Genomic DNA, 21,289 nt, shown 5'->3' with positions numbered 1-21,289 from the left:
GTTTGATTTCAGTCGGTGTATTTGATTTCAGGGTGAGTGAAATAACCATCTAAAATGCCCATCTTGCTTTTTCTTTTTTTTTCCCCCTTAATTTCTCGGCGGGGGTGGGTTGGGGGAGCAGACAATTGTGCTGTTCATAAATGATGAAATGCTAATGAAACCCTGCTCTGTGCTGTCTCCCTCCAGCGCTGTGTGGTGCTGCGGTTCCTGAAGTCCCCCCCCAACCAGACCAAGGTAAGATTCAACATGTCCCTTTGCTAAAAGCCCTCAGGTAAACTAATAGCCAGTGTGAGGAGAAATAAGAAACCCCTGAAAGAGCTGTGACTGGCAGGAGTAGGAATTAAGGGGATGTTTTGAAATCTCCCCGTGTTTCAGGGGGTTTTGGCAACAGGAGGAAATTTGAGGTCGCTTTACGTAAGTAAGATGATGTGAGTGCTGATACCAAGCCCTCTGTGTGGGGCAGGGTGTGAGACTGCCATGTGTTAGAGGGGACAGCTTTCTGTGGCACAGAGACAGGGGGAATGTTCCATAGCCACGGACAGGAGTGCAGGGATGCCGAGGAAGAAATGAGTTTTACTGGTTGTTCTTAGCTGGGACAGAACAGGAACAGCTCGGGATTGGTGTCATGGTAAAGGTCTGCTGCTGACCACCCATTCAGTAGCTAAAAAGCCATGGAATTTGAACAAACACATGAAATATTCACAGAATAGCCTTTGTCAGTGGTTTTAGTCCTGTCCATTGTAAAGAACAGGACACAGTCTCCCAGTTTCTTGGATGGCAGAATAAGGTTTTTCTGCCCGAGAAGCAGCTGAAGTGAGTTACTTCAGGTTTCTTTTAACAGGGATAAAGAATGATCAAGAAGCAAAGGTGGAGGGTGAACACAGTGTTCCAAGGGAAAAAAAAATAAGTAAAGAGAGTACAAGGTTCAAATTCTTTCATTTCCTCACCCTCAAGAGAAGTCTTTAGGGTGTGTGTTACCTGAGAGATAAAGGGAATGGCTGGAATTACAGCAGCTCCTGAACCATGGCTTTGTTAGGTTCAGTGGCAGTGGTGGGTTCTTCTGGGGAGAGAAATATAGAAAACATTGAGGCTCTGCTGAGAGCTGGGGTGTGTGTGCTTAATTTCAGGAAAAAAGAAACAAGGATGAATGTAAAGAAAACATAGAAAGGGCATTTTGTTGCTTTAAATCAGGAGGTTGAATGTGAAAAACATTCATTTTAACAAGGGACAAAGGAGAAGTTTCTCCAGTAAAGCAGAGGAAGGCAAGAACCCATGAACACAGTGTGAGTTATTTGATGGCCTTTTTCCTACTATTTGATTTGAAAAAAAGTCTGGTAAAACTAAAGTGTGATTCAAGTTGTTTCTTGAGCTGCTTATAGTGGCATGGTTTCAAAAATGTATCTTGTACTTCTGTAGTAGCCCAAGATAATAATTTTTGGAGTGTCAACAAGAACAGGGAAGAGCCCGGTGGATTGCAAAGGAAACAGTGCTTATCTCAATTTTTAATACACCAAGGGAGAACTAGACCACAACTTTAATTATAAAGTCAGTCTGTTACAGTTTATTTAAGAAGACAAAACACTAAGTACCAGCTTTTTTCCTCTTTCTTTTTTTTTTTTTTTAATTTTTAAGTTGGAAGAGATTGTCGCATAATAATTGTTTTTAGAAAATTGACAGAGTATGACAGAGTCACAAAGGAAGCCAGGAAATGACTTTTCAGTTCCACACTACAGCAGTGAGGTTGATAATATTGCTGTGGAGTACTTTGGCATGGCATGCAGTGTTATGGACTGGGATAGTGAAACATGAGGTAAAAAGGCTTGTGCCCAGCTCCAGCATTCTGCATTTGCCTTGGGTTGGGATTGTGGTACACAGTTTCCTCTAAATAGATGACTTTGTAATTTGAATATATTTACTTATCTTGGTGATTGATGGTTTTATTTTTTTAGGATCATTTTTTTCTTAGAGTGGAACAGTAAACTAAATACTTTATCTTCAGATCAGTAAACAAATCCTGGAGAATCAGAGTTTCGGGACAAACTTGTCCCTAGCAACATGACAGAGGAGAAGATGGCTTTTAGGGATAATCTGTATTCATGACTAGTGCAAGATGAGTTAATCAACTTTCTTCAGGTCAGAGTAGTGCCACTGAGAAAGTTACTGAGGCATCTTAGTGTGTGTTTGGTTCTGAGACTCGAGCAGTGGAAGGTTGCCTGTTGGGAAGAGGCTCCGTGGTTATTTTGACTCTCTTAAAAGATTTCAGGGAGAGTTGTTCTGAGGAACAGCTCCATGTACAGTTTGCCAAGCATTTTAAATAATCAGTGCTGTCCTGGCCTTTATGGAAATGGTGGAAACGGTGCTGTGGGAAAAAAAATCTCCCTGTTGTGATGGCACTCTAAAACCAAGTCAGTAAGACTGTTAGTGACAAGCTCCTTTTCCCTATGGCATCTGTGATTTGTGTTGGATGTGGTCTTCCCTCCTTTCTCTAGACTTTGGCAGTATCTGAGCGTTGCCCTCCAGTATTTTCTCCTGCTCTGCTCTTCTTGTTTCCCCTCTACAATTTTCTAACATGTACCTGAGTGTTGCACTTTCTTTTTCCTCCACTTAATCCCAGTGTGGGGATTTTTTTTTGTCTTACAGAAGCACAGAGAAGCTTGTCTATTATAACACTGAAATACTGTGCACAGAACCAGAGTGTGCTGGAGCACTGGGAATGGGATAATACTGCTTTAAGGCTTCTTTGCTCCCTCTTTAATGAGCAGGAGCTGTCAAAGTCTGACTGCACCGATGTCCCTGTCCTGCTTCCAGTACTCATGGAAATTCATTTCTATCTTTTGGCATTTTTGTCTTGTAGAAGAACTTGGAGTTTCCTTATAGACACATAAAACAAAATTAACAGAGGATGACATTACAGTAAGATTTTTCATTGTCTGGGGCAGGATTTGGGACAAATGGCAAGTTCTGTACCTGTCCGTGCCGAGGTTTGTGATGTCTCAGTCTCTCCAGCCATTCCCTTCCCAATCTCCATGAGGTATTTTATAACACTCCACGCCTCTCCTGCACTCCAGCTGTTGGCAGGAAGGCCTGCTGGGCACCTCTTTGGACTACTAGAATTCTTTGAGTTGTTTTAAGAATAATGGTCAAAGACAGAGTAGATTTTGAGTAACCTCCCCCTCTTCCGCCTTTGTAATTTTCTCTCTTTTTTTCCCCTGACACTTAAGAATCATCATCTCTCTGGCTGTTTTTGTGTTTGTCCCAGCCCCTGAGGCAGAAACAAACGTAGATTATGTGCCTGTTTAGTTTCAGTGTGCACTGACCTACCAACCTCAGCAATTAGGCTGTTTGCTAAATCACTGACTAGCATGTGTATGTGTTCTGGAGTGTTGTTTATCATTATCTCACAGCTAAATTACCACGTTTCTGTCTTCCAGACTTCACAGGAAATACTACACCATCTGCAAAACATCGTAGACTTTGGAAAACATGTGATGAAACAGTTCTTTGGGGAGAACTACGTTCACCACGGGGTAAATGTTTTATTCTTAAAAGAAATGGCTTATGCATTGTAAACACTGAAGTGTTTGGGGGAGCTCTGAATACACACACACAAGGAGCATTTGGATGAGAACAAAGATCCTGCTCTGTGCTGATGAGGGGGTTGGATTTGTCTCCATGGGTGTTTCAAGCTTCTAGTGAAAGAGTGGTCATTGCTCTACATAAGGCAAGAGAGGCGTGAGTAAGAGGGATTTTTAGACCTAACTGTAAAACAGGGGGTTAAACCTGGTTCATATAAATGGTTGAGGTTTCTGTGCAGTCACAGATAACCTTTTCCCTTGCCACTCACTCTGTTCTTCAGGGCAGCCAGATCTCCTTCACTGAACATCAGATATCTGGGTGGAAAAGCTACAGCTTCACCTGGAACTTGAGTTACACAGTCCTGCCTTGGAAGGGTGGGATGTGAGGATGAAAAGGATCCTTTCATTTGTGAGAAGGATAAAATGATGCAGGTTCCTTGGTGCACATTAAACTTGCACTGAAAAGGCTCTTTCTCATGCATTTATTGAAATCAGTTCTTTGTTTTTATAGTGCAGCAGGTGTTCCCTGTGATTGCAGGTACAGGTCTTCACAGTTAGAGGGAGAAGCTGCTGACTTTTTTTAGTGTACTGTTGTTAACACCCACTGAACTTTGCAATTCCATTTTAAGACCCCCCAAAACTGGGTATTAATTTTTGTGTTGAAATACATTTTTTTTTTTTAATAGGAAATTATTCAACTGCCTTTAGACTTCGTAAGACAGCTCTGTTTGAAAATCCAGCCAGAGAGGCCAGGTAAGTGCCAGGGATGGCATTAAAACGGGGGCTTCCTCAAGCTGTAAAGCATTTTCCCTTGTTCTAAAGTTAAAAAGCATTATACCTCAGAATATAAGGAGACTTTGTGTGACACTGAGACAATGATAAGTCGAAAGTTTGTTGTGGAAAAAATGGAAATGGACGTGTTTTGGAATTAACAGTTGCAGCCGTGCTTTTCTAGTCCCCTGGACACGGGGGATGGATGGGGACAGTGTGTGAGGTGAGGGTGTGCTGACCTTGTGAAAACTCTGGGAACGTGCTGCAAGACTGGAAGTTTGGCAACCTGTGACGTGTTTGGTGTGAAGGGAAGTGCTACAGAACGTGGTGTCACCTTTCACAGTTGGCAGCACCTGGTGCATGTTCTTCACACGTGGCTGAGCTCCAAACGGGGCAAAGGAAAGGGCCCTCATGGTGTGTTTCATCTTATGTTTTTTAGAATGGTCAGAAACTCCTGCTTTAGCAAAGTTCTTGAAGAAAAATATGGCATTAAATCAAAGTGCTGTAGTGATTGCTTTGTTGCCTTTGATCCAGGAAAAAAATTGAATTAATTTACATGTAGTGAACACAGGACACTCTCCATCGTTCATTTGTCCTCACCTGTTTGAGAAGCAGTTCCACAGTGCCAGAAACCAGCAAGGACAGTAAATAGTTTTAAGTAAATAGTGTCTCATAGAAGTTAAAAAATCAATGATACTCTGGTAGAATTGAGTGATAGAATTCAGTTTTATTTCTCAAAATTAAACTTTGTGTGTCCACAACTGCTGAGGATTGAAATGTGGTTGTGAGGAGCTGTCCAAGTGCTTTACAACAGCAAATCCCACTGTCCATTTTTAACAGGAATCTTTTTTAAACTTTGAGGAAAGAATTTCCTTCAACATTACCTTTCACATACACCTGTCTAACTTATGAAGGAGCTTCTCTAATAATTCATATTTCTATGTCTGTCTGATTTGGCAGGTGGCTTTCAGCTGGGAAGGTGGATGTACTTTTGCTTTAGTTTAGAAATGAAACCCCAGCGTTTTGTTGGAGACAGAAGGTTTCTTGCTCATCCTGGTGAAGTGCAGCAAGTCATTGCAGGCTGGTGCCTAATGAGGCTTCAGTTTCTGGGATTTATTTTTTCTACTGCAATGTATTTTTTCACAATGGGCATTTTTTCTTGGCAGTGGAAACTGTAACAGAACACGTGTGTTCTGTGTCTCTCTTTAGCAGCAGAGGTATTTGAAAATCGAGGGGTCTGTGTTCTTGTTAATGTTGAACTAAAATCTCACAGACTTTCTGTGTCCCAAAGGATGCACGTGGAGAGAGGGTATTTAAAGGCTTTCTTTAAATAATGCCTCTTAAGTTTATGATATTCCTGGCAGTTTTCACAGATTCCCCTTGACCCAGCTGAGGAATGGTAGGTCGTGCAGCTTTAGTAAGCAAACACGAGATCACATCTTTGAATAAATACACTAATTAGTCACTTTACCTGTTGGTGGCCAATGCATTTCCTTGCTGTTTCAGGCGTCACCTCTCTTGGGAGGAGCTGGGAGCTGGCCATTAACAGCAGCCCTTGTGGCACTCCATATGGCCAGGACAGTTTTGAGGAATCTGCACCTGGGCGTTGGTAACGGGGAGGGCAAATTTGTGCAAGTGCATAATTGGCTGAAGCCTCCCAAACTGTGTGAGTCCTGTGCTTCCAGGTCTGTCCCCACACCCCAGCTGGCAGACAGGATGGCTGCAGAGCAAACAAACCTGCACACAGCTGATTCTGACGTTTGTCTTGGCTTTCCTTTGCTTCCCCAGAGTGTCGCTGTGACAAGGACATGGACACCCTGAGCGGGTTCGCGATGTGCCTTCCCAACCTGACGCGGCCGCAGAGCTACTGCCTGGCTGAGCACCGGCCCCTGCTCTGCATCGAGATCAAGGTCTGGGGGGAGAGGCTCCTCGGGGGGCTCCTTTGCCTTTTCTAATACTTACTGGCCAGAGCAGTCCAAGGAATGCAGCAGTGGGATAAGGCAGAGCTCAGTTTACACTGTAACCCCTCTTTTAAGTCCCGATCTTTCAAAACTTGGGAAATTCCCAGGTGTTACTAGGCTCTTCTGTAGGCCACAGCAGTTTTGTGTCCTTATTTATTAAAATAATTTATTTCTCTGAAATAATTGGGAGTAGTATTCAGCTTTTAAGTGCTGGATTTTTTTTTAAATTAATTTTTTAAATTTTCCTTTAACCGGAAAGATTTGCATCTTGTGTGTGCTTCTGCTTCTGTGGAGAGATACATTTATATTTACAGTCTTTTTTTGTTTGTTTGTTTGTTTTAGCCAAAGTGTGGCTTCATTCCTTTCTCCAGCCATGTTTCACAGGAGATAAAGCACAAGGTGTGTCGTTACTGTATGCATCAGCATCTAAAGGTAATTATTGAGTCATCCTTCTTCCTCTTGGCTGGACTGTGCTTTATTTGCTGTTCCAGGCTTGGGTTCCTGTTAAAACTTGCTCAAATCCCTGATATGACTAAAGCTGGTAGGTGGATACACAGCTTGAGTTGCTGGGTGTGAATTTATTTAGTGAGAGATGGAACAAGTTCTGTGGGAAGCTGGAAGCAAACAAACACAATATCAGTCTTTGCGGCCTGTGAACGCTGTGGTTGGGTAAAATCTGTTGTGGAACTTCCTTTCAGGATCAGCTCACTCAGTGCATTCTGTGACTTACAACAAACAGCCTGTAACAGGCACAGAGCTCACTGGACTCTTGTCCATTGTGAGTCTGAAATGGGGTGACTGGGCCTCCCTGATTAATGTGATCTTCCTCCCTCTGCGAATGCACTTTGAGTGACTGGGAAAATGACCAGGAAGGCCCACAGTGGTCCTGAATTTTGTGTTCAAAGAGGTTTAAGTGTCGTGGGTCCTCTGAAGGGAGGATGTCAGTGCACACACCTGACTGTTAAAATAAGAGAGCAGTTATTCCAGGTAACAGCAGTGCTCTGGTTTTCCCCAGGTAGCAAATGGAAAATGGAAGCGACCCAGTAAATATTGCCCGTTGGATCTCTTCTCAGGGTAAGGATTCTGCTTTTTTTGCCAAAAGGAATCTGTAACAAAGGGGGGGTTTTTGGCAGATTTTTCTCAGATTCCTTTGCCTTTTGCTGAGGTATTAAGGATAATCCATGCCTGCTTGTGTGACCTTTGCAGTGAATATTTCTAGTGCTGTCTATTTACACCTATCTCAGGAATCAGAGCAGCTTATTAATGTGCCAGTGCCTTTTGCTGCATAACATTGCAGCCAAGAGCTGTTTGCTTTACTCAGATTTGAAGCTCACTTTACCTTTGCAGTGACCTCAGCTCACGCCAGGTGTGAACACCCAAAGGCTGGGATAAAACATTCTTGGTTTTATTTTTTGTTTTCCCTAGAAACAAACAGAGAATGCACTTTGCTTTGAAGAGCTTATTACAGGAGGCACAGAACAACTTGAAAATATTTAAGGTAAACAGTTAAATCTCTACTTGCTTTTTTTGCCTTGGCTTTTAAACAATTTGCCTTCAGCATGTAAACAGTCAAGATCTTCAAACCTAACCCAATCAGCACCTACCCATCAGTTCCATTTTTGGACCCCACCAAAAGAAGGAAATAGGAAAATTCTGAATTAGATTTCAGGTTAGGACAGATAAGTAATAATTTCCCAGAACTCATAGACTCATGGAATGTCCTGAGCTGGAGGGACCCACAAGGATCATCAAAGTCCCACTCCTGGCCCTGCACAGGACACACCCCAACAATCCCAGCGTGTGCCTGAGAGCCTTGTCTAAATGTTCCTTGAGCTCTGGCAGCCTTGGGGTTGTGACCACTGCCCTGGGGAATTAAATTAGTCTAAAAGAATTAGTCTAAAAGAATTGCTGAGGAACAACTAATAGAAAAGGATTTTTAAGTCTGACCAAAGTTTTAAAAATTCAGGAGGAAGAAGATGGAGAACTTTGCATGTTGCTACAAATATTTTGGTTTTAAATTCCTGTTGGAACTCTGATGCAGGCCAAATGCAGAGCAGGTCTCACTGGGGAAGGAAAAAGTACCCTTTTCCATGGCATTCATGTAGAAAAAATATAAAGCAGTAACTTATGGCTTATGGAGATTTTCAGATTAATTCTAGGAAAAAAGACTCTGCAATTTATTTCCAGTATTAAATCAACTATTTGAATTACTTAAACTTCTGTGAACTGTCCTATTTTTTCTATTAGCACAGGTAACTCACACCTTTTCTGTCCCCTTTCACAGCCTTCCCTTTGCCAGTCTGAATGGTAAAAGAAGGTTGTTTCACACGGTGCCTTTTCACTCCTGACATTATTCAGAAAGAAGTGATAGGAAAATGTGTCAAGTATCAGATCACTCATATTTTCCTGATTCCTTACAGTTAATTAAGTTGGGAAAGTAGCACTTGGTTTAAATGGGGTTTTTGCTTCTCATTCAGAGGTTGTTACATGTGGAATCTGATTAAACTTAAGAGGGCAATTTGTAAGACTGGGCATGTCGTGTGTATTTGTGTGGAGATTGTTAAGCTAAGAACACTTTTCTGTACTTAAAATATTAAATCCAGTGCTTTGAGTAGCTCAGTATGAAATACTTGATTTCATGAAGTGCCTAAAGACTCTTCATTTCCCCCCCCTTTCAGAACGGTGAACTAATTTATGGCTGTAAGGATGACCAGGACTGTGTCTCTGACTGGAACGAACTCGCTCGTCACTTAAAACCTTTCTTTTTCCCCTCCAATGGGCTGGTGAGTGGCCCCCACTGCACAAGGACAATTGTTAAAGAACTGATCCAGGTGATAACCATGACGCTACTGAGTAGCACCGACACCTGCAGGGCAGGTGACATGAAGACAGTTCCCGTTTCACAAGGACGAAGCTACTGTGAAGCAAGTGCTTTCAACAAGGAGCTGGTTAGAAATGGTAAGGAGGAACTTCACTGGCAGTAATGGACTGCCCACGGAATCACTGAGTGCTTTGGGTTGAAGGGACCTTTACAGGCCACCTACTCCACCCCCCTGCCATGGGCAGGGACACCTTCTGCTTCCACAGGTTGCTCAGGGCCTTGTCTGATGTAACGATTCAGATCTTTGTCTCTTGTTTGCTTATGGATGCTGATGTGGGAATGGAAGCAGTGGAGTTGTAGTGTGACATTTAAAAAACGAGTTCTGAGCTGTGTGGCTGGTAGATCATTGCCCTTAATGTGATGTTGGAGTGAGCACTTTTAGCACTGTGCCTAATGGCAGGTAAAAAAATAAATGCAGGAGGTGGTAGAGGAAAAATGGAAGAAAATACCAGTGTGAGCTGATAACAGTCGTAGGGATTCCAAACGAATGGGGAATTCTTGTGTTGTGTGTGATGAAGCTGGGCTGCTTTGGTTGCTGTGTTACATGACACCTGTTCCTTGCCTTCCCCTCTCCTCCTGCCAGTCCTCACCAACCAGGGCACAGCTCATGTTCTTCTACTGCTCTTCTGGTAAAAGGAGAGGTCTGAATAGCAGAGGGGAAAGGAATGGGAAGTGAGAATTGGAAAACTGTGAACAATGATAATTCCTCAGTGCATGAGTTCTGTGAAGCTCTAACTATTCAAGATGCTGCCAGTTACTCTAATTATACAAAAAACATGTTTCTCACTCTGCTTTTGAGGAAGACCTTTTTCACTACTGGTGGTTTGTTGTAGTGTTGGAGAAAGAGCTGTCTCACAGAAATTACAGCAAGTGCAAATCTCTTTATATTATTTAACAAAAAGACAGGACAGCTGAAATGCTGAATTACTTTCTGCCAGCAGTTGATACTGTTCAAAGTGAATTTGTGGTGGCTTCAGACTCATGAGAAATTTCTCTTGTGAACTCAAACAAGTAGATTGCAGGATGAGTGTGTTTTGGTGTTTATTTTTTGGGGTAGTTTGCAGAGTTGTGCACCAGGGGTTTTATTCTGCAGTTTAAATGTGTACCTGGCACTTTAGTGTTTGGAAACTGAAATGTTTCAATGTTTCCCCCTCCCTGTGTGTGACTGGACTAAAAGTATTTGGCCTTGTGTTGTGGACAAGCCACATGTTCTGGCAAATTGAAGCAAAGAACACACTCGTGTCTGCCTTATTTTAAAATCCATTTTCTTCTAGGTAAACACAAATTGGAAAGCTCTGGCTTACCGAGGGGTTGTCTCCTTTATAAAACCCTTCAGGCTCAGATGCTTGACATGCTGGATATTGAAGGACTCTATCCTTTGTACAGTAGAGTTGAACAGTACTTGGAGGAATTTCCTGAAGAGAGGTAAGACTTGATGGCTTTTCTTTTCAGTTCTGAGTAACCAGGTGTGCAGGCAAGACTGACTCTGTCTCGTTATGTTGTACAACCTTCCTTCATGGCATTGCACATTCTGAATTTCTAACTTGAACTGCCAGGTAACATAAAAGATCAGTTTTATTGTTGCAAGTTTTGGTGTCAGTCACTTTGGCCTGAATTTTTAAGTAATGATTACGGGAAGTTCACAACAGGTAGGAGAGAAAAATTCCCTTTTCCTGAGTAGTGCAGGTTGTGTATTTGCAGAAGGGTACAGTGAAGTGGGTGCTTGGTTTCTCCTGTCCCCAGTCCCTGCAGAGCTTGGAATGTCTGCAGGGATAATGATGTTTTCACAGTCATTCTCAGGTCTCTATTGGCTTACCTACAACCTGCCCTTAAAATCCAATATTTGGCAGCAATCCAGCCTGTGCCTGAGGGTCCTGCAGAAGGTGTGGATCTGCTGTTGTCCATCCTGCCCTCCTGTGAGAACAGCTCCAAATGCCAGCTTGTGACCCACACCACAAGTGCTCAAATCATACTTGAGGCACAAGAAGCTTTATCTTACGGTATTTTTTGCCTGGGCATTGAAAGCTGCTCCATTTTTTCCTCAAACAAGGCTTATTGGTGTAACAATAATGGCTACAAAAAGCCTTCCCTGGGCTGCTGTGCCTCGGCTGTGCCTCTGCCGCTGCTCACACGAGGGCACTCTGGCTTCACTCGTGGAGTCACCGCTGCTGCTGCAGTTACACGTGAAACAAAGGATTTGGGAGTGTGTTCTTCGGGCTGCAGGGGGTTTGTGTGCTGCAAACCCCACTGTGAGGGGCTCAGCTCCTCAGCGGGGGTTCAGGGGTTTAACAGGGGAAGGAAGGAGGCCAAGCCACCCCCATGAGCACATGGGACAAAGCTGGGGCAGAGCAGGGCCCTGTCAGATATGCCTATACTCCCAGTTGATATTTTTTTTAATATATATATATATACATATATGTATATATATAAAAACTAATACATTATTATACATTTCTTATATATATATATTTCAGCAAGACTTCTGGGAGCTCCTACAAACTGCTATAGATTTTGAAATGTACCCATTTTTTGCAAAAAATACTGTCCTGGTAGTGATACACAGGTGGCAGTGGATTAAGAATGATTTATCTTTAAAAAAAACCCAACACACACAACCCCTAAACAGCAGCAAATCTTGAGTGAAATGAGAGTAACAGGGACTGGTTGGGATGTTGGTTGGCAGGGGGTCAATCTTTGGATGTATTTATCAGTGTTGTGGTTGGGTTGTTCTGATCTGAGTGTCTGGGCTGCTGAAGAAAGATCACACTGAAACCCAGTAAATCATCTTGGCTGTCTATAAATCTTCTTTTAACATTTATTTAGAAGTACATTACAGATAGATGGACCTTACAATGAGGCGTTTTATGAGAAGCTGCTGGATCTTTCCACCGAGGATGACGGGACAGTGGCCTTCGCGTTAACAAAGGTACTTCTGGTGAGGGTTGTTCACTCCATCAGTGTTAATTAACACCTGGCTCACTCTGGCAGTGTTAATTAACACTTGTCTCGCTGAAAGGGGTGGATAATGGATGGAGGCAGCACCACTGGCTCATCAGGATCTGGACAGTCAAAGCTCTCCCTTGTGCCAGGGTGCATCTCTATAGCAGTTAAAAACAGATGTGTAGCACCAGTTCTTAAGAAAAAAATAAAGCTGTTTATTTGCTCTCTAGACTGAGGAAGCATTTTCATGAACTGGTGCTGGTTTGGCCAGCAGAAAATCATCTGTAGGAAATAAACATGGTTCTATACAGGATGCTGCAAACCCCCCTGCTCCTGCCAACCATCTGTTACAGAGATGATTTCCAGCTCTTACAGTGCCAACATCCCAGTCTAGGGAGCACACTGGTGCCTTCTGTAAGGAACAGGATGCTTTACTACAGGCAAACAGAAGCATAAGAGAAAATGTGTTATTTCTCTGTTGCACAGGTGCAGCAGTACAGAATAGCCATGACTGCTAAAGACTGCTCCATCATGATTGCCCTTTCCCCCTGTCTGCAAGATGAATGGTAAGAGCTGCCTGTACCTGCTTTGGAACGGCTCCAGTTGTTTAGAAATTGGAGATGTTGTTTGCACAGTTCAGTCAACTCAGTAATTAAAAAAAGTGCTTGGGTTGGGGGGGGGGATGTGTCCAAATATTTGGCTGTGAACATATTGGTAGAGTTCTGATTTGAGGCATTTAGAACCCGTGTCTGTTTCTGAAGAGTTTAAGTTGATCAAAAGGGTTAAGGTTTTATATTCATGCTCTTCTTGAACTTTGAATTGACTGTTTATAGTAGCTCTATGTGGTTTTAAACAGGTGCAATTTTTCTGCCTCGGTGTCCTCATATGAAAGATCTTTCAAGCTGAGTTGCCTTTAATGGCCTAATTAGAGTAAAACCAAGGCAATAATCGAGAGGTGACATCTGTGGCTGTCAGGCAGGAGGCTTTGCTGCAATGTCATCCACTTTGGCTTGTGTCAGCAGTCATAGTCTGCAGGGGGGAGTTGGTTTACTAGACCCTTGTATTTTTAGAGAATATTGTTTTCTGCATGTGCCCTGCAGTTCTTGAGTGAAGTGTTGGTGATGGACAGGAGTTGTGCAATGGCTGAGTTCAGAAATCCTCCATCCCTCAGCATACTTGGACAGCAGTTCCCACTCTAAGTGTTTTATTACCTTGAACCCAAGGAGGTGTTGCAGTGGCTCTTTCTGATTTTGCCAGTTAATAAGGCTGTTGCTTTGTATGCACCACCTAGAAACAGCTTAGATTTACTAAATACAGAGGCACAGTAGTTGAGAGTAATGTTTGACTTCAGCTGTGTGGAAGCTGAAAGGAAAAGGACTGGAAGAGATCCCACCAAGTTCCCATTAGGACTGCTAAAGCTGGAACTGTAGTTTCCTAAGTGCTGCATTAGCTGCAGTTTATTTTCTTGGGCTCCCATGAAAGTTCTAAGATAAACATTAGAGTCACTTTTGCAAGGGGACTTGAGACACATAAATTAAAAATCCTGGTTTCAGTGACTCAGATGTGCAATGTGGATTTGTTTTCCAGCTCTGAGCAAAGATCTGTGGTACTGGCATCCAAATCCAGATTCACCTTTTCTGTCTCTGTGCTGGACCTGGACCTGAAGCCCTATGAGAGCATTCCCCACCAGTACAAACTGGATGGGGAGATAGTCAACTATTACCTGAAGAATGTACAGGCCAAAGATGACCCTGTTATGTCCAACCTCTTCAAGGAGAATGAAGACTGCACATTAGTTCTCCATAAAGTGTAACCATTTCCTTGAGGTTATTTTTATTCAAACACATTAGAAAGTGAAAGAGTAATGGAATACAGTTATGGTGATTTATTTTTTTCCTTTTCTATTGTGTTCAGTGCATTTTTCAGCTGTGAATGTTTTTGCTTTATGAAATGATTTCTAATGGGTGATGCCTTCTCAGAGCCCTGGGATAGCATTTGCTAGATAACCTTAATGAATGTATTTAATGTGACAGAACAGGTAATGTGCCATACCTTGGAACTAGAGGACAGAGCAAATTAATACAAAAAGTCGACTTAGAATTGAAAGAGCACAGAATTAAAGGTTTCCTGAAGTATTGCACTAACATAGAAAGCCTAATTACTAACAAGAGAATTGCCTTGGAGCCTGTGCTTTGAGTCTCACTCATCCTTCCTAGAGGAGGGAATGCTCTGGCAAATCCTGATATAACATTTTAGCATTAATCCACTGAAAATACAACTGTGCAGTGGCTGATCTGTGAAACTGCCCTGTCACTGCAGAACACTTAAGTACTAAATGCATGGATTAGGAACACCAGGCTGCCTCCAGAAGTTCTGTGATCATCTTGTATCTACCTAAAGCTTCTGAAATTAAGTGCAAAGGGTTAAGGTAACACCTCTGAGTTTTATGTCACAGCTGGGCTTAACTCTCCTGCCCTACTGGTTTTTATTGTCCCTACATGATATGCTGCTATTGGAGGTGAAACCACAGCTCGCTCTCACCTAATTTAAACTGAGCTACAAGAAGAATTTGTTCTGAGTTTTACAGATCATTTCAGGTCTTTCAGGTGGTGTCAGACATTGGCATTATTACACTGATGCCCCACACCCTGTGCAGCACGAGCAGCTGCTTTCAGGCTCCTTCATTTTAAGTGACTGCAGAGAAAGGGTGACAGCATCTCATTTTCTGCCCTGAAGCTGCAGTGGGCCAGTCTTGTGACAAGGTGGGCTTGTGTCACTGCTGCAGGGATTTTTGTGATGGCTTTACTTTGTAAGCAGTGCTACATGCAGCTGAAGTCTGGTGAGTGGCTGCAGTAAAGCCACCCTTGGGGAAGATCCCGAGGTGGAGACTGGGGATGTATCATATACTGAGGGTACTATGATAAAATCTACAGCCCCTTTCCCCTCAGGGATTGCACACCCTGAAGGGTGCAGAGATGCTCCTCAAGCCACAGGCTGTTACCTGGATCCAGGCTGTGCTCAGCAGTAATGTTGTCCAGAGCTGTGTGGGTTCCCTGCTAAAATCACATTTATATCGGGGTCTCAGTGTAATGTTGGAATTGTTCCACTTCACCTGAAATTCAAAAGGCCAACTCAGGACTCCCTGTACATTGGCACAACTCAAGGAGGAAATGTGAAACACAGAGTGACACCACTCCCACAGTGACAGAGACCTGGGCTGGCACTGCCAGCTTGGATCCACTGCCAGGTGGGACAGGGCCCGGAGCTGCTCTCCTGGATGTGAGATGTGATACTGCAACAGTGCAATAACCTGGTAGCTCACAGTGGGAATAATCCTTTCTTTCCCAACAAAACCTGGGGGGAGAGGGAGCCACTCCTAAATCCAGAAACCCTCCAGCTGTTAGAAAGAGGAGGAAGGAAGGACCATCCACAGGTGGAAGTTCCCAGGTTTTTAAGCTGTAACTTTACGCATGTTTCGCACACAAACAGAAGCCTCTGTGCTGAGCAAACAGTTTTGTTTTCAGGCAAGAAGGAGCTAAAGATGAACTGAACTAAAGGTTACACAAAACCAGCTAAACCAGTTCCATGGCAGTGGATAAGTTGCAATGAATTTTGCCTGTCTGCTGGACTCTAGACTTGAAATTAGCCTGGCTTTATCTAACAAGAGGTTTCCTTAGAGAGTTGCTGTTTGTCAGAACCCAATCTCTGGCGTGGCTCAGCTGTAGAGTTTGGCAGTTTTTCCTGACCCACTAGAACAGTGGGAGACTGTTTAAGTGATCAAACAGTGGATTGTTACATTTATGGCATTATAAAGATACTGTTGCTTCAGTTCTTGATTTCTCCAGTTTCCCCAGTGCTGTACAATGTTTTGCCATCCCTTGTGCTGGGGTGGCTCCAGCAGCTCTGGCCTTGGAAAGGAGTCTCTTACTGTCACTTGAGAGCCCAGAGTTTGTGGGTTTGGGCCCTTGGTTCCAGGAACTGTTACTCCCTCCCCAAGAAGGACCTGACTTCAGTTTGTGTCGGTTTGGGGTGGATACGGTCGTTTGGTTGGGATGGAGAGAGCAGGAACTCTTGGAAAACACAGAGAGTTCCCACAGGGGCTGATGGCACATCTGATGGGAGGGAAGGGAGAGGCAAGACATCTGTCTGATCCATTTTGTTTCTTCAGGGATGAATGTATGACATGATGCTTTGGTAACATGTTACCTCCCAGAATTTCCCCCTGGAAGCAGGAAGTGCTGCAGTGGGCAGGAGGTAACTCACCCACCTCTTCCCAGGAGGGTAATGGGGCCTCTAAGGGGTAGTTTAAGCTGTCTCAACACTTCCATTGTGGAACCAAGTTACTTCAGACAGTTACACTTGGGGTTTTTTACCATTGTATGTCTTTGAAATCTTCAAATTGTCTTCTTCCACCCTAGTTTAAGGAGAAAGCTGTTTAACTCTTTGTTCTAGGAGTCCCTTACTGTTCTCTTGTCATTTTAAAATCACTGTACTTTTACAGAGCTGTGAAATGAAATGGATTTTTATGGACTTGATTTTGACAGTGCATGATCTTTTAACAATTTCCAGGTATCTAGAAAATGTTAAGAAGATAAACCACTCTGGTACATTAATGATTCAGAAAGATAAATTTATAATGAAATCACTCTGTACATGTAACTATTTTATTTGGCATTTTTGTATTTAAATGGCTGTATTTATTTTCATGTCATGACAATTTATATATAACGTGCCATAATTGTACAGATAGCATGTTTTATGAGTATGGTTTCTAAATGGAAAATAACTTAATGTTTATATTCAATAAAATTATAGACTGTGTAACACAATATCTTAATTAAAACTACTTTTGAAATTGCTACCTGCTGTAAGTAATGCTGGCATTCATTCAAGGACCTTGATCAGGTTCTCCAAGGCTGCCTCGACCCCCAGGAGCAGCACCATGCTCCGGAAGCGGGCAGGGACACTCTCAACTCTTGTCATCTTCTGCTCCAGGACTGCAGGAAACACACAACAGGGAAGGTTATTTTCCCAGAGCTGACCCAGGTGCTGGCAGGGGGTGAAGCACCTGCACACAGATGTGGGGTGCAGCCTTGGAAATCACACAGTGGGGGGAAGTGCAGCTGCTGCTCAGTGGGGGTTTGTTTGCCTGGCTGGGCTCTGGGAGGGGGATTTCCCTGTTCTCTAAAGGGATGTTGGCCCAAAACAGGGTCTGCTGTTCTGCCTGGTGGCTCAGAACAGCCCCTGAAGTGGCTGATGTTACCTTGCTCTGGGACTTTGGTCAGCAGGTCCAGGACGGGTGTAGCTGTCCCTTCTTCATCCAGATGGATCTTCCAAACAATCATCAATTCAAACCTGTACCGGGAGCACAGGAAGGTCAGTCCAGGGTTAACCAGGGCACTGTTTTTGGGGTTCCTCCAGCATTTGAGAGGCTCCTGCTCTCCAACAAAACTCACCTCATGTAATCCAACTCACCCATCTCTGGGTTCGGGAACGAGGAGCATTTAATTAACTGAGGAAAACCAGTAATCTGCTGACAAGGAAAGCTGCTGGGTACCTCCAAGCTTTCAGCCTCAAGGATTTTTAATCCTGGTTCTTGTCTCTTATGAATGGTTTGTTTGCACAGTACAGTGGGGCAGAGTAAGAGAGGAAGGCAAAGCAGAGCCCTGAGTGTCCCCTGGCCCAGCCCCTCCTGTAACATCTTCACCCAGGGTCAGGTGCTGAGCTCAGACACAGGATAAGAACAGGAATGTTGTTCCAGAAGTGTTTGATAAATGGTGATGTGCTGGGTTTGGAATAAGGGTCACCCTGATATTGTTCATGGTTGTCTTAGAATAATGCACAGGCAAACATCTGCCCAAAGCCTGCATTCCTGCATTTTTTTGCTTTTATCTTCAAAAAAATAAATAATCTCAACCATCACCACTCCTTCCAGAGTGGGTTTGGGTTGGTCCCTTATTGCAAGGGACAAGATCACTGCACCATCCCAAGGCAATAGTGAGGCAGGAGGTTGGTCTGGAACAACATCCAGAGCAGATCTCCTGCTTTATAACAGCCCTTCTTCTTTACCTCATCTTTATTCCCCTCCAAGCCCAGAATTCCTTATGGAAGGTAAGGCTTTCCTGATCCGAAGCTGATCTGCACGAGTCAGTGTGGGGAGGAAGCTCCCCTTTCCCAATGACGTTTGACCCATAACAACTGTAAAAATTCCCTTCAAATGTGATTTGTCAGCCTTTTGCCCCTTGATTGTTACAAATCCTTTGGGAATTTGTGCACAGCTTGTCCTGGAATTTTGCAAACCAATTCTTATGCCAGTCTGGTTTCTACCACCCCACTGAAGTGACTTGGAAGTTCTTGTGTTTCGAGGGTCAGAGAGAGTGTGTGTAATGGAACTGCCACCTGATGACATAGAAACTGTTAAACAAAGCAGGTTATTCCCCAACCCTGATGGTCTAAGAACAATTCATTCCAACAACCCACACTTAAAGCATTTAGTTTTAAATGGCAGGTTTGGCTGAACCAAGACAGCACCATCTCTTAGGGTTTATTTGCTAGTTCCACACAGAAATGTCACAGAGGGAGCTGTGCTCAAATTCCAGTTGTTTCCATATAAATTAAAGCATGTTATAGCAGGATGTAAGAGGAGAAGGGAATGGTCTGATCCCTTCACAAAATAGTTATTTTTCTTGGCCCTGACAGAATTCCTGACAGTGATAATTATATTGTCTTACATGTAACTTCAAGGATTTTTTTCTCTATTGAAAACTCCAAACCTGCTGGAACACATCCCACAGGGAGCCCAAATCCCACAAGCCTGGTAGAGTAGTAATTCCCTCATCTAACAGATTTCCTTCTAAAACAATGGAAAAGTATAGCCACAGTTGCTTCCAGTTACATGGTAACTGCCACTTTCTTTCTGTTCTTTAATGGCAAGACACCAAGGAACTGGGCTTTGCTGGGATGTGACTGGGATCCCTGCACCTCCTGCCCTGCCTGTGCAATTCCTGGGCTGTATCAATCAAGAGATGCATTTATTGGCTTACCCAGAAACTTTGGGGTTCCTCAGAATGATATGATCTCCCTGCAGTCCTTCTGGAAGGGTCACGACCTCAGGATACTTGGCCTGTGAATAAAAAGGCTCAAACTGGGTCACAAAAATCACAGCAGATGAGGTGGTTTCCAGCCAGTGCTCCCCAGTCCCAGTGGGTTTCATGAGCTTGTGTGATGATTAACAGCAATAGTTAAGAGTAACAATACTGACTGTTCAAAATTCTGACCTGTTTTTTTCTTTAGAGCTCCTTGTGCAAGAGCCAGGAAACCCTGAACTTTTTTTTTAAACTAAATTCTGTTAATTGCATTTAATAAGACATTATAATGCATCCCCATTTCAGCTCCTCCCCTCTGTGAGGGAAGGAACCCGACTGGAACACTCTGGCTGGAGATCACCAAGCTTCACAGACAGCTTTGGAAGCACAAAGGCAATGAGACACCAAAATAACCACAGCTACCAAAATATGGGATAATGGAAATGTGATCAAACATAAAACCACTGACTCCTATTAAACTTCCATGTTATTGGGAATTATTTCCAGTTACTACAACATGCAGAGGTTGATTGTTGCTCCATTCTTTTGTCAGTTCCTCTGATATTTGACAGTGTTCAGAATGTGTATCTTGAATTACTCAAGACTCAGAACTTTTGCTAGAACTGGTTTAAAAGCACATAAAAGAAGAGCAGACCTGTAGCTCCATATGGATTCTGTAGGTGACAGGTTACTCAGAGTATGAGGGGATGCACAGACACCAAACACTGAGGAACAACACAACATCCTGCAGGGAATGTGCTGCTGGAAAAGGAAACAGGACGGAGCCAGAGCCTGTTGTCGTGCAGACTCCAGAGCCCTGCTCGTCCTGCCTCACGCACTGGACACAGAGCTGTGCTCCAAAACTTGCAGTTTATAAAGTGTGAAAAGTCTCTCAGCCTGAATCATCCCACAGGGCTCCCGGGGCAGGTCTGTAGGAAAAGGAGCAGGAGAGTCGGTCGTGGAGCGGCGCTGGAGAGAATGAGTCCGGTTTTATGGGATTACGCCTCATCTGGCAGAGGGAAATCGCTCCCAGATGTGACCTTGCTCTGGGTTAGGAATTTATGACAAGCTGAAGGGGGGGCTGTGCACAATGTGCCAAATGACATAAAACACATGGAATTTGCCAGTTTTAATTTCTACCCAGCATCCAGTACTGTATTTACTGTGGGGACAACAACCAGGATCTATCCTGGGAACAAGGACACAGAAGGGACGATGCGGAGCAGGACAGTGACACTGTGAAAGTGGTTGATCAAGGGTCACTTGCCCAGCAGAGCAGGGATCCTCTTCCAGTTATACTCCCTGGGGAATTATGCCCCTCTGATAACAATATAAACCAAGTTTTCCAGGCTTTCCTTCTCCATAACCCATGTCTCATATCCATTACAAGCCCTCATTTGCCTGGGAGGATCTACTGATCTCTGTGGCTCCAGGCTGCCAATACTAGAAATGCAGGATTAGCTTCTCTCTGGAACTCAGCTCTTGTGTTCCTCATTTACAGGAGATCCCAAGTATCCATAGCTAAGAACTGAGTCATGTTTCACCTTCATCCGCCCACCCCGAGACCTTTGGGAATCACCAGAGAAAAGAGATCAGAGGAACGAGATAAGAGTTACAAACCCAAACACTGTGAAACACTCCCAGGGCTTTTTTGGGAGTTCCTGTGTAGCTGCCATGACCTAGTGGGTGGTATTTATGTCATATGGAAAACAGAGGCAACTCCAGGAAATCCCGGTGTGTGATTTTCTGTGGCAAAGCTCCCCTGTACCTGGGAGAGAATACCCACAGAGGGTGGGGATTCTCTGCCTTCTGTAAACACCATCAACCTCAACATCGGGAGAATCCGATCCTGTGTGAAATCCACAGGATTTGGGATAAAATCCAGCCTTTTAGCGGGAAAGGTCATATTTTAGCAATCCACAAAACACACAAAAAGCCAAACCACAAATACCTACATCTCTCCTCACTAAAACCTGAGCCCTGACAGCTGCTCCAGGCCCGGATCCGTGTGAGGATCTCGGCTCTGTTCCCACCTCAGGACAGCTCCTTACAGCAACCACCCCATGGGAGCAGGAA

At 43.7% G+C, this 21,289-nt stretch overlaps 2 protein-coding genes across 9 annotated transcripts in view; one reads left to right on the top strand and one right to left on the bottom strand.

The window, feature by feature from the left end:
- The window catches only part of IPPK (inositol-pentakisphosphate 2-kinase), a 43,246-nt gene extending 26,257 nt beyond the window's left edge, over positions 1–16,989 (top strand). For 4 of the 5 annotated variants that reach the window (XM_027640586.1, XM_027640590.1, XM_027640588.1 and 1 more), the window contains 12 exons: positions 187–234; positions 3,432–3,527; positions 4,262–4,328; positions 6,135–6,256; positions 6,650–6,739; positions 7,323–7,381; positions 7,733–7,805; positions 8,986–9,265; positions 10,463–10,613; positions 12,012–12,114; positions 12,615–12,694; positions 13,716–14,298. In XM_027640586.1, the coding sequence (XP_027496387.1) occupies positions 187–234; positions 3,432–3,527; positions 4,262–4,328; positions 6,135–6,256; positions 6,650–6,739; positions 7,323–7,381; positions 7,733–7,805; positions 8,986–9,265; positions 10,463–10,613; positions 12,012–12,114; positions 12,615–12,694; positions 13,716–13,941 (1,395 nt within the window). In that variant the 3' untranslated portion in view covers positions 13,942–14,298. Of the gene's footprint in view, positions 1–186; positions 235–3,431; positions 3,528–4,261; positions 4,329–6,134; positions 6,257–6,649; positions 6,740–7,322; positions 7,382–7,732; positions 7,806–8,985; positions 9,266–10,462; positions 10,614–12,011; positions 12,115–12,614; positions 12,695–13,715 lie in introns of all 5 variants that reach the window. The other variant, XM_027640585.1, reaches the window with a different exon arrangement.
- Positions 16,779–21,289, bottom strand: part of CENPP (centromere protein P) — a 129,226-nt gene continuing 124,715 nt past the window's right edge. For all 4 annotated transcript variants that reach the window (XM_027640596.1, XM_027640595.1, XM_027640598.1 and 1 more), the window contains 3 exons: positions 19,172–19,251; positions 17,392–17,483; positions 16,779–17,125 (listed from right to left, as the gene is read on the bottom strand). In XM_027640596.1, the coding sequence (XP_027496397.1) occupies positions 17,013–17,125; positions 17,392–17,483; positions 19,172–19,251 (285 nt within the window). In that variant the 3' untranslated portion in view covers positions 16,779–17,012. The remainder of the gene's footprint in view (positions 17,126–17,391; positions 17,484–19,171; positions 19,252–21,289) is intronic.

Source organism: Corapipo altera, unplaced genomic scaffold (genome assembly GCF_003945725.1).
Source record: "Corapipo altera isolate COAL_440 unplaced genomic scaffold, ASM394572v1 55, whole genome shotgun sequence".
Lineage (NCBI taxonomy): Eukaryota > Metazoa > Chordata > Aves > Passeriformes > Pipridae > Corapipo > Corapipo altera.
This window is presented reverse-complemented; position numbering and strand designations above follow the sequence as displayed.